Source organism: Castor canadensis, chromosome 5 (assembly GCF_047511655.1).
Source record: "Castor canadensis chromosome 5, mCasCan1.hap1v2, whole genome shotgun sequence".
Taxonomy (NCBI): Eukaryota; Metazoa; Chordata; class Mammalia; order Rodentia; family Castoridae; genus Castor; species Castor canadensis.
The window spans coordinates 162,146,741-162,161,666 of NC_133390.1; the positions used below are offsets into that span (position 1 = coordinate 162,146,741).

General features: G+C 40.6%; 1 protein-coding gene across 8 annotated transcripts in view; it reads left to right on the plus strand.

The window, feature by feature from the left end:
- Positions 1-14,926, plus strand: part of Dhx35 (DEAH-box helicase 35) — a 67,988-nt gene that overhangs the window by 5,414 nt on the left and 47,648 nt on the right. For 7 of the 8 annotated variants that reach the window (XR_012448250.1, XR_012448249.1, XR_012448248.1 and 4 more), the window contains exons 2-4: positions 1,117-1,250; positions 5,409-5,501; positions 14,188-14,265. Coding sequence is in view for 5 of the 8 variants with exons in the window: in XM_020156346.2 (XP_020011935.1) it covers positions 1,117-1,250; positions 5,409-5,501; positions 14,188-14,265 (305 nt within the window). In the remaining 3 variants the exon portion in view is untranslated. Of the gene's footprint in view, positions 1-1,116; positions 1,251-5,408; positions 5,502-5,545; positions 11,850-14,187; positions 14,266-14,926 lie in introns of those variants that run through there. The other variant, XM_074074759.1, reaches the window with a different exon arrangement.

Here is a 14,926-nt window from a genome sequence, read left to right on the forward strand (position 1 = left end):
CATTGTTCTTAGCAAGAAGCTGTGGCTCTTTGCTGTTTGATCTGCTTTGCACAGTGTTCCTGGGAATATCATTCCCCTGTAACCACTCCAACTCTGGTTAATGTGGGGGATCCCACTCTACTTCTGTGGGTGATTGAGTTGAGTGGGTGTTGGACCTGAGCTGGAAGTCAGTCCCTGATGGTCTGATACATAGAACCTCCTCCACCTCCGTACACAACAAATCTGGGACTTTCGGCCTCCTTTATGGGGTCTTTATTTCTCTCTGTGGCACTTATGGCCACTCATGCACCAAGTTACATTCTACTGAGAAGCATAAGAGAAGCTAGTAAACACTGATTGTGGTGGCACAGTACCACATACTTGGGAAACTGAGGAAGGAGGGTGGAAAGTTTGAAGCTGGCCTAGGCTACAAAGTGCAGCCCTGCCTCAAAAAAAAAAAAAACACTCAAAAGAAGCCAGTAAGCTCCATGAGAGTAGGGCCTGTATCTCTGCCGTTCACTGCTGGGTTTCCAGCAATAAAGCAATGCTACTGCAGAGGAGGCACCAAGTCCCTCTTCACTTCTGGGTGCCTGAATGAGGAGCAAAGGAGCTGTGGGCTTGAGCTTTGTGCTGTCAGCGGCCTTGTTTCCTGCTCATGTGGAGAAATCACTCCAGGGACTTTGGAAAGGAACTTGTCAGGAGGTGCAGAGATGAGAGAAGAAAAAAAGCCATGGCAGCCCTTGAATCACCAAGTCCTGATGACTTCGAGCCTTGTTGCCATTCTACAGTATCAAGGATATGTCCTTGGCCTCAGCCAGGGCCTGTTGGGTTTCTTTGACTTCTGTTGAGAATTTGACACAACCCAGTTCTGGGTGCCAGTGGGAGCCCTGTTGGACTGCTGTCTGCTTTGTTCTTGACTCTGCACTAAACCTCTCAGGGAAGATTTTTGTGTTCTAATAGGTACTTTCCTAGCATTTAAAAAAACTTTAATAAGCTCTCCAAAAGTTTTATATACTTTTAGTAGTTTGATATAAAAGCATTGTTTCTTTAGTGTATCTTTGTCATTGGAGATTTATAACCTTTACACCTTTCTCTGTTCACCGCATCAGATAATCTGAAAATCCACTTCTGCTACAGGTACAGAGGGGCCAGGTGTCAGCATCTCTGAAGAGAGACAAAGTGTCACTGAAAACTTTGGGACAACTGTCGTTTACAATCCTTATGCTGCTCTATCCATAGAACAACAGAGGCAGAAGCTGCCTGTGTTCAAGGTATGGTGAGTTGGTGGCCCGAGTTATATGTCTACCATGGCTGTACACTTAGCATTGAAAGGACAGAGGCTTCTCACTCTGGATGCCTTTGTTGGACACAGCTCGAGGAGCCCTCGTTGCAAGGGAACAGTTTTCAAAATGTGTGTGTGTTCCATGTAAATCTAGAAAGTCCTGTTAGATCTTACGTATTAGAAAACAGGAAGATTTGGAATGGTATTTTTTTCTCCCTTCATTGCTTTCATTTATGGACAATTTCAGACATGCAGAAAGTTGATAAAATAGCACAATGAATTTCTTCATATCTAGCTGCATATACATGTGGCTAATTTTTGCTTTCTTTTTAAAGACTTTGTTTTTGGTACTGGACTTTAAGCTCAGGGCTTTGTGCTCACTAGACAGGCACTCCACTGCTTGAGCCGTGCCTCCAGCCCAAGACATATTTCTTTAACCAAAATTGGAAATTCGAGGCTGTTTCCTGCTGAGATAGTGACGAGATTTTGGTATAGTTAGCAGATACCATGTGCATATCTGGACACTTGACTTTCTAGGTGCAAATGAAATGGGTGCATGCTTAGCTCATGAGACCAAAGTGCAAGCCAGAATACATTCATTTATGGTGAACCATAATTCTTGTGTACCTGTGGACACAGTTGATGGACGAGTTTTCTCCCTGTTGGCCAGTGTATATGGAACGCCACATTGTATCAGGAAGAAGGCTCAGAGCCAAAGATGGGTTAGGTGCACTTGGAGAATATTTATTTCCTCAGCCTCTGGAAAAGGCTGATAAATTCTGCCTGCCTCACAGGATGCCTCTAGAATGAGCTCAGTAGGTATGGTCAGCAGCACCCATATCTCTCCTCCTGGACAGAGCTGGGTGAAAGATGCCATGCTCTTAGACTTAGAGAGTCCCTTTGTCTAGACTGTGCTGCCAATTCCTCTTCTAATAGACATGGATATGAAGTGGCAGTCTTCTTAATTTATCCACATTGCCTAGATTGGAGTATGTGGTCCCAAACATTGTAGTCACTTAGGACCTGACAGTGAGAGTGTTTCCTCCTCAGGTGACTAATGTCCTCCATTATATGTGAACATTAATGAGTGTGACCCTTAAGAGATGAGATTATAGGCTAACTCTTGCTTCCTCACCACTGAAGGACACTGTTTTTGATAAAGTCTCTAGGCTCAAGCTGGATTTCAGGGTTTTAACCCTACCTTCACCATTTGCGTGCTCTGTGACCTTGCTTCACATCCTGAGCTGTTTCATCTATGATATGGGACTAATAGCACCTACATTCTAGTGTTGTTCAGAGGACCAGAGGAGAGACTCCCTGGAGAGTGTCAGTAACATATTTGACACGTAGTAAATGCTCAGGCACAAGGAGGAGACACACACACACACACATACACACACACAGAGTGCTAGTGTGTGAACTCAGGGCTTTGCAAAACAGGAGCTCTACTGCTTGAGCCACACCTCCAGTCCATTTTGCTCTGGTTATTTTAGAGATGGGGGTCCCACAAACCATTTGCTCTGGCTGGCCTCGAACCTCCCAATTTCAGCCTCACAGTAGTGTTTATTGAATAAATTTTAGCCTTTTCTTCACTGTTCTTTATTTTCTGTCATATAAGATAAAGTAAAACAACAAATGAAGAAAATAAAGCAGAAGATGAGATGTATTGATAGAATCGAAATGAAAAAAATAGGTGTAAGTTACTGATATAAAGCAAAGCAGAGCCTAAGCACTGTTGAGTTCTCCTAAGGTGTTGAAGGTAAGTCTAGGAGACAGAGTAAAAGTTATCCCTTCACCACCCCTGCACCATTCAGACTAAAAGTAGCTTTACAGACACAACTGGTGGTGGAGCACTAGCATGTGCAAGGCCTTGGGTTTGATCCTGGCCCTGCACACATAACAACAAATCAGAAGTTGGAACTAAAACAGCAACCTGTCTTTAAAGATCTGGTGTGGTTACAAAGCAGCCTTCCCCTTGGCTGTAGCCAAGCATTCTGTAGCTGCCATGCTCTTGGGGCCCTGGACACTGCTCTGCAAAGGTGTCCACCTGTGCCCACCTACTCCCCTCTCCGAAGCTCGGTCCCATCCTCCTCACCAGCTCTCCCTGATTTCACTGAGCCCAGCGGTGGTGGTGTTACTCTTCGTCTCCAAGCCAGAAATCTTGTTGTGTCTCTCAAATGTTACACATCTGCCTCTCTTCATTTGCAATGATTCCAACACTTGTTAGACCTGTAGCACATGAAGTTGGATTATTGACTGCAGTTTCTTCATGTCTAATCAGTCTTGTATGCTGCTGCCCCATTTTCTCAAAATGCTTGCAGCCTATACTGCCTTCTATGTAAAGTCTATATTCTTTTTGTTTGTTATTTTATTTAGTTTTCATTTGAGACAGGGTTTTGCTCTGTACTCCAGGCTGGCCTTGAGCTCTCCATCCTTCTGCCTCAGTCTCTCAAGTGCTGGATTACAGGTGTGTGCCATGACATCCAGTCTTAAAGTCCAGACTCTTTAGCTCTGAATTCAAGGCCTCTTATAATAAAGCCCTAAACACACCTCTCCTAACTCATTTGCAATTCAAACCTGAGCTTGTTATGGGCTTTTTATAGCCCCCTCCAGTAGAGTTTGCATGGTTTGTTTATTTCCATCCTCTTCCTTTTGCTTTTTTCACTTGTGTTTCCTAGAATGCCTATTTCTCTATTTATCTGTATTTAAATGTTTTTCAAATTTTCCTTGACCACCCACCCACCCAGCCATTCTATCTATCCATCTGTTCACCCAGTGAATTTGCCTTTTACAAATAACTGCAAAGGAACCCAAAGCTTTCCTCCTCCTTTACCCAAAGTGAAAGGAAACACAAAGTCCAAGCAACCAAGAGGACAGTATCTAGACTCCAGTCATCCGACCACCTGTAGTAAAGTCTCCTTTGAGTGCATATATAAATACAGACTCCTGGACCTCACCTGGCCCTACTGATAAGAAGCCCTGATGATAGGGCTACCAGTCTTCATTTCTGACAAATATCCCAGATGATATTCACACTAAGGCTGAGGACTGCATAAGTAGACCCCAGGTAATGCCAAATCAAAAACCTGAAATAACCAGTACTTTGTTTGCTAGCTAGAAACTGGCAGCATCCCTCTTCTCAGCCTACATTTTGTTGGTGTGGCAACGCATGAGCTGGCGATCAGAGAGGGAGTGGGAGGCACTGTTTTCCTTCATCCCAAACCAGATATTTATGGAATACCTTCATTACCTTGCAGACCATCAGGTGTGTCTGTAATCAATGATGTTTACAGATACACCTTCTGAAGCTAAGTATCTGTGACTTTTCACTAACTAAATCAGTGTTTTTGCTCACGCTGGAAGGGTAAATGAGGCTCTGTTGAAGAATGTGTGTAACTTGCGGATGCTTTATTGAGAATTTTCATTTATAGGTAGAGCTGAAAGTGTGTTCTTTTAATTATATTTCATTAATAAATGAAAAACTTTAAAGTTAGGTAATACATGCATGTTGTACAAAATTCAAATTTCTCCCTCATATCCCTGTTCTCCACCCTTTCACTCTCCCTGAAGGCAGCACTATTTATAGTTTTTTGTTTTATTTTTTCCCCAGAGATAGTCTACCTGTAAATAAGTATATATGTATTTATCCTTTCTTTAAGAATAAAAATACTAGTGCATCATTTACATTGCTTCATAACTGGTTTTCTTAACATACCTTGTAGCTTATTCTATGTTAGTATAAGTAGACAGTTGGGGTTTTTTTGACAACTGTGAATTACTCCATTATTGGAGTATTTCATAACTGATTTAACCAAACACCTGTTGGTGAACATTTAGGCTGTTTGGACAATTCTGCAGTGAGTGTGCTTTTATAGACATCTGTGCATAAAGTTTGTGTTAGTTTGTAATTTATAAGGGGGAAATCCTTGAATCAAGAGTTGGTAAATTTTGGTAACTATTTCACCTGCAGCTGTGTAGCTCATACTGATACCAGTGGTGCCTGAGAGTTTGAAATACATTTTGATGGTATTTCTTAAATTTCTTAAAACTTACTTTCCTTTGGAGCCACCTCATTTCACAGAGGTTTTTGTTTAGGTCTCTTGAGACAAAATATGGCTATTTACAATGTGTAATTATTCTTTTCCAGCTTAGGAATCATATTTTATACTTGATAGAAAACTATCAGACCGTGGTGATTGTTGGAGAAACAGGATGTGGGAAAAGCACGCAGATTCCTCAGGTGAGTGTATGTTTAACATGTGTCCTTACACTTAGATTTAGTTGGAAGGTCTTTGTAAGTTGAGAACTCTCTTTACTATCTTTTGCGTTTTAAAGGCCTTCTCTCAGGAAATAAATACATACATATATGCATATACGTGTGTGTGTGTGTGTGTGTGTGTGTGTGTGTGTGTGTGTGTGAGAGAGAGAGATATACTGAGGGCTTTGTGCTTACAAAGCAGGCACTCTACAGCTTGAGACATATCTCCTGTTCATTTTGCTCTGGTTATTTTGGTGATGTAGTCTCATGAAGTATTTGCCCAGGCTTGCCTTGAGCTGAGATCCTCCTGATCTTAGCTTCTCAAGTAGCGGGGATTACAGGTGTGAGCCACGGGTGCCCAGCTCACTCATATATTTTTTAATAGCTATATGTAATTTATTATAATTCCAAAATGTAATGGACTCACCATTATCTGAAAGGAACAATGGGACTCATTCAAAGACATATAATACATAGGTGTGTTTTCCTCTAGTGATTACAGTTGAAAAGGTGAGGTAAAATAAATGTCATTGTAGTTGTAAGTAAAAATCAGTTACAGAATTATGGATTGCTATGGAAGAAACATATCTTGCCAGAAAAAATCATATCTGGTGTGAATAGGAGTGGAAAGAAGGATCAGTAGGCCATGTAAAAGAAATGACATTTGAAATAGACCTTGAGCAATTAATGGGAGCCAAGTGGAAAGATGTTCCGTTCCAGTGAATACTGAAGTCAGAGGTACTGGGGTGCGGAAGAGGTAGGTGAGGTCAGAGTGTCTTAGACCTTTGACTTGACTGGTGAAGGATGGCAATTAGGGACAAGGGTTGAGAGACTTCGCAGGTTTTTCTTTCCTTTTAAAAAAGTAAATTTGTATTAAAGCATAAAATTCATACAGGAAAGTACGTGTGTCATAATTGTACAGCTTGATTCATTTTCGAGGAAAGACAGCTATGTTACCAGCACCCAGATCATGACAGCAAACATTAGTACCCCAGAAGCCCTCTCATGTCCCCATCTAGTTGCTGCCTGCTCTCTCTCTCCACCCCTACAAATGTACACACAAAGGGTAACTTACTCTGGCTTCTAGTTTTGTACTTCATGAAGGGAGAGCTTCTTCTGTAAACATTATGTGTGTAAGATTGCTCCCTGTCACTGAATGTAGCTGCAGTTTCTTCGTTTTCATTGCTGAATAGTAAACCATAGCCCATGGGCCATATTCAATCCACTGCCTGTTATCTTGTTTGTTTTTGATATAGGGTCTTTCTGTGCAGCCCAGGTTGGTCTGGAACTGTCCTCCTTTTCTCAGCCTCCCAAGTGCTGGGATTATAGGCATGCACCACTACACTTGGCCTGCTGCCTGTTTTGTCATAAAGCTTTATTGACATATAGTCACACTTACTGGTTCAGGCATTGCCCATGGCTTCTGTCATGCTGCAATGTAGAGTTGAGGAATTATTACAGAGACCCTAAGATCTTCAAATCCTAGAAATCTATAATGTAGCCCTTTATAGAAAAAGTTTGTGGACCTCTTGTATAGTGCTCCCTGTCTAAGTGTTGTTTGGTTTATTTGTTCTGTTGATTAACATTCAAGTTGTCTCCAGTTTTGTTGTTATGAATATGCTGTGATGAACGTTCCTGGCTTGCTCTTGTTAAACATGTGTGTTTTTATTGGGTTATACCTAAGAGTAGCCTTACGCTCATGTTCAGTTTTAATAAATAATGCCTGTTGGAGTTTCAAAGTGGTATGTCCTTAAAGTGTTTGTGAATAAGTATTCAACATGATAAGCTAATTTTTTTTTTCAGTTTTTTGAGACAAGGTCTTATTATGTAGCTCAGGCTGGGTACAGGTGTTCACCACCATGCCCAATCTGGAGAGCTGTTTTAAATTGAAATGAAGGATGACTTGAGGCTAGAGATGACAGACCATGAGGGCCTGTGCACTGGGAAAGGTGATAATGGAGTCCTTGACTGACAGTGATAGTGGTATACTCAGGGGAGGATAGGAATGAGGGATTTTGGAGTTAGGGTCTGTAGCGGTCAGAAACTGGATGGATATTTGTGTTGACAAAGGGGATGGAGGTGTTAGTCAGAAGTAGATTCTGACTAACCAAGCTTTGCTGCCTTGGAGTGCTGTGGTGATAAATTCGATAGAAAATAAAGAGGGGATTGGCTGTGGGAAAAACTGACCTGTTTGACTTTAAACAGATGTATTATTTCTTATGTCACTGTTGGTCTTTGATGACATTGTTAACAGGAAAATTGGATTGGGAGCAGAAGCCTGGCAGAGCGCAGACTTAGAGGGTATGGACATACGGCTCATTCACATACTGACACTATGAATCCTAATATGTGCAGGAGTCACGGACCAGAGAGAGTTGAGAAAAGACCCATGGTCAAAGCCCTGGAGTATTAGCTTTTAGGTATCAGGAGCAGAAAGGAGATAGAATGGCATAAGAAGATGACGAGGACCCAGGAGAGGGCCCATGGTCAGAGAAAGCCAAGGAGGAGCGAGGGTTCACGAGGGAGTTGTGTGGGAAGCACTTTCAGCCGAGAAAGTGGCTGGGGAGCAGAGGGCCTGATTCAGTCCTGTGTTGTTCGTTGGGGAGAGCCAGTCCAGTGGGGTGAGAGGAGAGGGGCAGCTGACAGTGAGTCAGGCAGTGGCAAGAGGTGAGGAAACAGAAGTGATAGCTCTGTGGAAGGAGAGTCTCAGAGAAGCAGATGAAAACCCCTTGCAGTTTTGAGCCTGTTGGTGATGTGCTGCTGACCAGACTTGTGGACTTGCTTCTTAATATCTTCGTCTGCTCTCCAACCCCCATTCTGAAAATGGATTTAGGAATGGCCCAGAATAGGTGTTTTCTAAGTGTTCCCCAGCCCATCTAGGATACAGCTGAGGAAAGGAGGCAGGCAGATGACTTAGTAAAGAAGGACAATTTGAAATACAGACAGAGAAGGAAAGGTGCCTGAAGGCAAAATGGTACACAAGAGCCCCTAAAGTTGTTTGTTTCTTAGAGAGAAACGGGAAGGGCTAGGTAAAATCTGCCAAGATTATTAGCAATCATACTAAGTAATTGATATAACATAATGGTGGAGCTATATGAAGTAAGCACTTTATAAATTTTCTGCTGCTTAATCCTCAGTGACTTATGAAGTAGGAGCTATTCCTTCCTTTTATGGAGAAGACACTGGAGTAGAGAGGTGGGGATATAGAGAGGTAGGAGGCCACATATGATCCAGTAACTGTAGTGTGTTCTGGGATTAGTCTGCATGGGTATTTAAACTATCTTTTAAGGTTAGATAAACTTTTTGGGGGGGCGGGTATGGTACTGGAGATTGATCTTAGGGCCTCATGCTTGCTAGGCAAGCACTCTGCCACTTAAGCTATGCGAGATAGGGTCTTGAAAACTACTTGCCCAGGTCTGGTTCTAACCATGTTCCTCCTGATCTCTGCCTCCAGAGTAGCTAGGATTACAGGTGTGAGCCACCAGTGCCCAATCCTCTAGCCCATTTTGCTTTAGATTATTTTTCACATAGGGTCTCATGCTTTTTGCCAAGGCTGGCCTTGGATTTTGATCCTTCCTGCCTCTGCCTCCTGCATAGCTAGGATTACTGGTGTGAACCACCATACCTGACTTGGTTTTTGAGATGAGGGTCTTGCTAACTTTTTTGTTTCGACCAGACTGGCCTTGAATTGCAATCCTCCATGTTCTGCCTCCCAAATAGCTGGGATTACAGATGTGAGCCATGGTGCCTGGCCCAGGATAAAGTGTCCTAGGGTAACAAAAAACCTGAAAATCTTAGTGGCTTAAAAACACAAAGGTTTATTTCTTGCTCAGACTGTGTGGTCATCCTGGCTTTGATCTGCTGTTTGTCATCACTGGGACATGGACTGATGGCACAGCTCTTCTGTGGGACCTGTTGATTTGTAATACAGGGCACAGTTGTGAGTTGGCTCTTTAAAAGTCTGACCAGTTACTTGATTGGCTAGGGTGGCAATGTGTGTATAGCAGATTTTTGGAAGAATACAGTATGTCAGAGTGTTGTGGTCATTTCCTCCAGTAAGGCTTAGCTTCCAGGGAACAGAGAGGGCCTGCTGAGGGGCTGAGCCCAGGGAAAGAAAGGCTGAAAGGATACAGAGGTTGGGCAGTGTGACAGCAAAATTATAAGATTCGCTTTAATATGTCTGATTTTTTTGAATATTGCACAGGCTTATGTGGTTTGAAATGCAGGCAAATCTGACAGGACACGAGAAGAGGGAGAGTTCCCAGTTCCTGTCTACTGATATGCAGCCGATATTGTCAATTTCTTGGGTGGGGATTTTTATGCATTTACAGAGAAATGAATATATCTCTATACCCTCTTTTTAAAACAATGTTTTGATGCACCTTGTCTTTTTTTCCCCACTTAATGTATCGTTTTTTTCCTCCCTAGTTCCATAGGTTCTAGTGTGTGCACAGAATTTATTTTACCAGTCTCCAGTCGATGGACATTTAGGTTGTCTCTGGTTTTTTATTATCACAATAATGTGGTGAGTCAGCTTGGCACATGTATCATTTTGCACATACATAGGTATATTTTTAGAATAAATGCAATAGTTACAGAGTTGCTAGCTCCAAGTTCATGTGTATTAGAATTTAATTATTTTAAGGAATTGTGTTTTATCATAAGCACTTTTTTATTTAAGATAGGAAATACATTTACATGGTACTAAATTTAAAAAGTATAAAGGTATTATGGTAAAAAATGAATCTCTTAAGTTTTGCTGGTAAAAATGACTAAAACTATGTTATTGGCCCACCAATATCGGCTATCCTTCCTGTGGACGGTTCTTCCCTTTTCTCTTAACCATTCAGTTCTCCTACTCTGAGACAGCCATTGTTTCCAGCTTATTTGGCCTAGGAAGATTGGAAAAGCTGAGGAACTAAAGAAAAATGGAGCAGATTTTTCTAAATAAACTATTTGGCCAGATTATATAGTACCTTTCCCGAAGCACCAGACACCAGTTTTGAAATTCCACAAATTATATCTGGAAACTGGATGGTGTTTTTTGCTAGTTCTTTCAAAACAATGGACTGTTAAAACAAGCTGTTCTTTTTTTTTTTAAATCATTTTTAGGAGCTGTTCTTAACAGTTTTTATCAGTACTGTTATTGGTGTAGTACTTCCTAATTCTATTTTACCTAGCAGGTGACAGACATTTGGTAGTCCTTTAGCAGTGTAGAGAAAGGAGATGGAATTCAGCCGCAGGTTCTGCGGTCTCCCTGCATGACACACATGCTTCCCCATGTCAGCACTACATTGGCTTTTGCAGTGTCTGTCAGTTTACTCCTTGCAGCAGCAGTAAGCGTGCAGTGGAAGTCTGAGTCACACTGTGGGTTGAGTGACCAGCTTCATGGATAGGTGCTTTATGTTTGTGGAAAGTTACGGTTCTTTCACTTACTATTCCTGAGAGATTTCCTGCATGGGTGTTGCTTGAATTTGGATGTTAGGATTGTGTCCCAGTTATATGTCAGGGTTTTGGTTTGCCAGGCTTGCATTCCATCTCTAAGATGTTTATCCGCTTCTTCGGACAGGGTGTGTGACCTCTTTGATCCCTGTCTGTACGTTGTTGGTGCTGCTATCTTCCTTGTAGGATTTGTTGTGAGGATTAGTCACATGGGGAGTGCATTTAAGGCACTCAGATCAGTTCTTGGCGCTTAGGAAGGGACTCGGTGAACCTTAGCTCTTATTCATCTCCTGTTTTTGTATTTGTGTTTATTGGGGTGGTTGATAGCACTTTGTGTATGTAATTAACACACAGAGAGAAACTTTGTAGCAAAAAACTAATATTGTGCACTACATTTTATTCCTTATAGCCATTTTAAATTTTATTTTTAGCTAACTTTAACTGAGAAAAGCTTTAAGAAGTGATATGGAACCCTCTTTTGCTTTTCATATCTCTTCTAGAACAGTAATCAAAAGCAGGACAATTAACACTGGCACAACACTAGTAACTAGATCCCACATCTGACTTAAATCTCACTTCTCCACTGATGTTCTTTTTCAGTTTCAGAATTCTGCATTGCATTTAGTTGTTACTTTTGTCTCCTCCAGTCTGAGGGAAGGCCTCACGTCCCTCATCTTTCCTGACCTTGATACTTTTAAAGAATATTAAGCATTTATTTTTTTAGAATATCTCCCATTTTGGATTTCTGTCCTGTGTTCTCACAATTACAAAAACTTCTGTATTTTTGGCAGGAAGACCACAGAAATGATGCCGCCCCTCTTCGTGTATCATATTGGTGGTGCTGGGGATCTGGTCACCAGAGATACTAACCTTGGTCACTTGGTTAAGGTGCCACACTTCACTTGTAAAGCTATTGCCTTTCTATTTGTTGTTGACAAAATCTTAGGGGAGATGATTTCACACTGCAAATATTCAGCTTTTCTTCAAACTTTGACCTTCAAATTTTAGTGTCCCTTGGTGAATCTTCTCTGCAGCAGTGATGATTTTCTTTTTTCCTTTTTCTCCTACCTCTATTAAATAGAATTTTCTATAAGAAACAACTACCTCTAAAATTGCCAGGACTGCAGGAGTGGCTCAAGTGATAGAATACCTTCCTAGCAAGCATGAGGACCTGAGTTCAAACTCCAGCACTGCCACAAAACAAACCAACGAACCTTTTTCTCACCACTCACTTCTTTGATTATTTATGTGCATTAATTTGGATTCAAAGATAGTTACCTTTGTATGGTTTAAAAGTCTAGTATAGTGTCCAGTACTGTGACTCTTTTGCTGAAGTTCTGTATTTGACTGTTAGGAGCTTTTTCAGTTTGGCTCCTGTTTTTTTCCAAAAGTTTTCACCCTTTTTGTCTTTTTTTTTGTGGAACTGGTGTTCGAACTCAGGGCTTTGCATTTGCAAGGCAAGCGCTCTAACACTTGAACCACTCTTCCAGCCCTTTTTGCTCTGGTTATTTTTGGAGATAGGGTCTTACTTTTTGCTCAGGCAGGCCTGGACCATGATCCTCTTATTTTACACTTTGCCCATAGCTGGGATGACAACCGTGTGCCACCATGCCCATCTTTTTTCTGTTAAGATGGAGTCTCACAAACTTTTTTTCCTGGGCTGGTCTGGAACCATGATCCTCCTAATCTCAGTGTCCTGTGTAGCTTGGGGTGACAGGTGTTGCACCACTGCACATAGGTGACTCCATCCTTTTTTGAGCACCACCTTAATTCCCAATACCACAAGATGTGGCTCATCTTACATGTTCTGTGTACATGCTCTCATTCCTTTATTGGAGAATGGTGTTTAGAAATCAAGATCTGAATGTTAGGGCACCCATTGCTCTGTCTCAGCAGGCCAACTTAGGAAATACATTAATTCATAACAGAAAAGCATCTCTCTACCTGTATCTATCCATCTATATGTGCATATCTATCTATCTATCTATCTATCTATATATCTATCTATCTCAAATACTGGGAGTTATGCTAATACTTCTGATTCCAATCCAATATTTTAAGTCTTCTTTTAGCCTTCCCTTATTTTTAACTTTTCTCCAACAGTGGGAAACTCCCTTCTTATTAGCTACAGTGTATTCATGTATTTGTTAAATTCTAGTATGCACATAAAATAGTTTCAGAATTGCTAACCCATACCCCTGTTTGGGTGTTTACCAGCATTTACTAACTAGATTATAGCATTTATGTCTTTTTGTCATTAGTTTTTTAACATCAACTGAAGATACCATTTCCATGGTTACTTAGGCTAGGTCTTTTCATTTCCACCCCTTCAGTGTGGTTGTTGTCATTTGTAATGCAAAGTGTCATTTATTGATGTTTTTATTTCCTTCCACACCCTGGTTGGTTTTGTCTTTTGTGTATTTGAAGAGTTTGTGCAACGTGATTTGTCCTCACAGTCAGAGCTACTCACAGTGATGCATTCAAAACACAGCTGCTCCCTCCTCATCCCTGTTACCCTGTTTCCATTTTCCTTTCTTTCTGCCCTTTTCTCACAGACCCTGTAGACATCCTTTCTCTTTAGTTTCTATATTATCCTTCCTTTATTTCTTTTGAACCAATGAGCACATACATGCAATAGTAATTTTAATCTTTTTTACTATAGAAGTAATATATACTGACTGTAAAAACAAGCATTATAAAACTATTCATATTTGATAGTGATTGCTTATAATCAAATAAATACACAAATAAGATAAATATATTCAAATTATATATATATATTGTAATGTAATCTACTTACTTATTTTCCTGGGTAGTTGCAAATAATTGTTTTTATTTAATTTGACTGAGATGTGTTACATAGTTGTTATTTGTATTGAGCTCTCTGTAACTTTAAAATTCTTTGTCCTGTAGCTTGAGCACCATTCAGATTGACCCATGGGTAGTTTTTTTCCTGAGGCACTTGTAGTAGTACATGAAGATTTTGAAGGACCTAGGAGTGAGGGGGGTGGTCCAAATGCTGAATTTGTGTCTTGGTTTTTCTATAAACTTTGATGTTAATTAATTAACATCACTAACCTTCAGATCTGTCCTCCAAAGTTCTGCTGAAAGAGGAACTGTGTTACTTCATTTATGAGTGATTTTAGTACAGATTAGGGCCATCATGGGGGAGGCTGGACTGTAAGAGTGGTCTCAGGTGTGTACTCCTTTATGGCTCTGCTTGCAGTACCTGGCAGAAGCTGGCTGGACAGCTGAAGGAAGAGTGGTCGGAGTGACCCAGCCTCGAAGAGTGGCTGCTGTGACGGTGAGTTTCTCTTGGAGTGCAGAGATTCTGTGACTTCTGTTTTCCTGGCTTTTTTTCCCTTATTTCCTAAAAATTGCAATTAGAGAGCAGTTGCTCCTTAAGAATTTAGTTTAAAAAGAATAATGATTTGAATTTCTGTAAAGTTGATTCCTATCTATTTTAAATGTTTTAAGTAGTAAAGTACTGAGGAAGTAAAAACAAAACTAATTTTTAAAACCTTCAAATCTCTCAGCAATGCAAAAGCATTGTGAACATTTGTGAGCAATCATTCCAAATTTCTCTTCAAGATAAAGATGAGTGGTTGGCTTGTTGGACAGAAATAATTTTATAAAAATGGGATCATGACCATGTATTTACTTTGATTGAGTTTAACAAAAGAGGAAATGGAAATGAAATAAAAGCTACTGAACTTTGGTTTAATATTTGTTCACCATAAGAGAATTTATTAAGGCTTGAAAAGAAAAAATAATAACAAAACTTCATAATATTACTTACTTAGTTTCCTGTTATGAAAGAAGAAGAATCAACACACATATTCATCTGTCCGCTTTCCCCCCTCCGTTCGATTTTTTAAAAATCTATACCTTTATATCTGTTTTTATACTTTTGTGCTTTCTATTTTCTTCTGGGGATTTGAGCTCAGGGCATTGCATTCACTAGT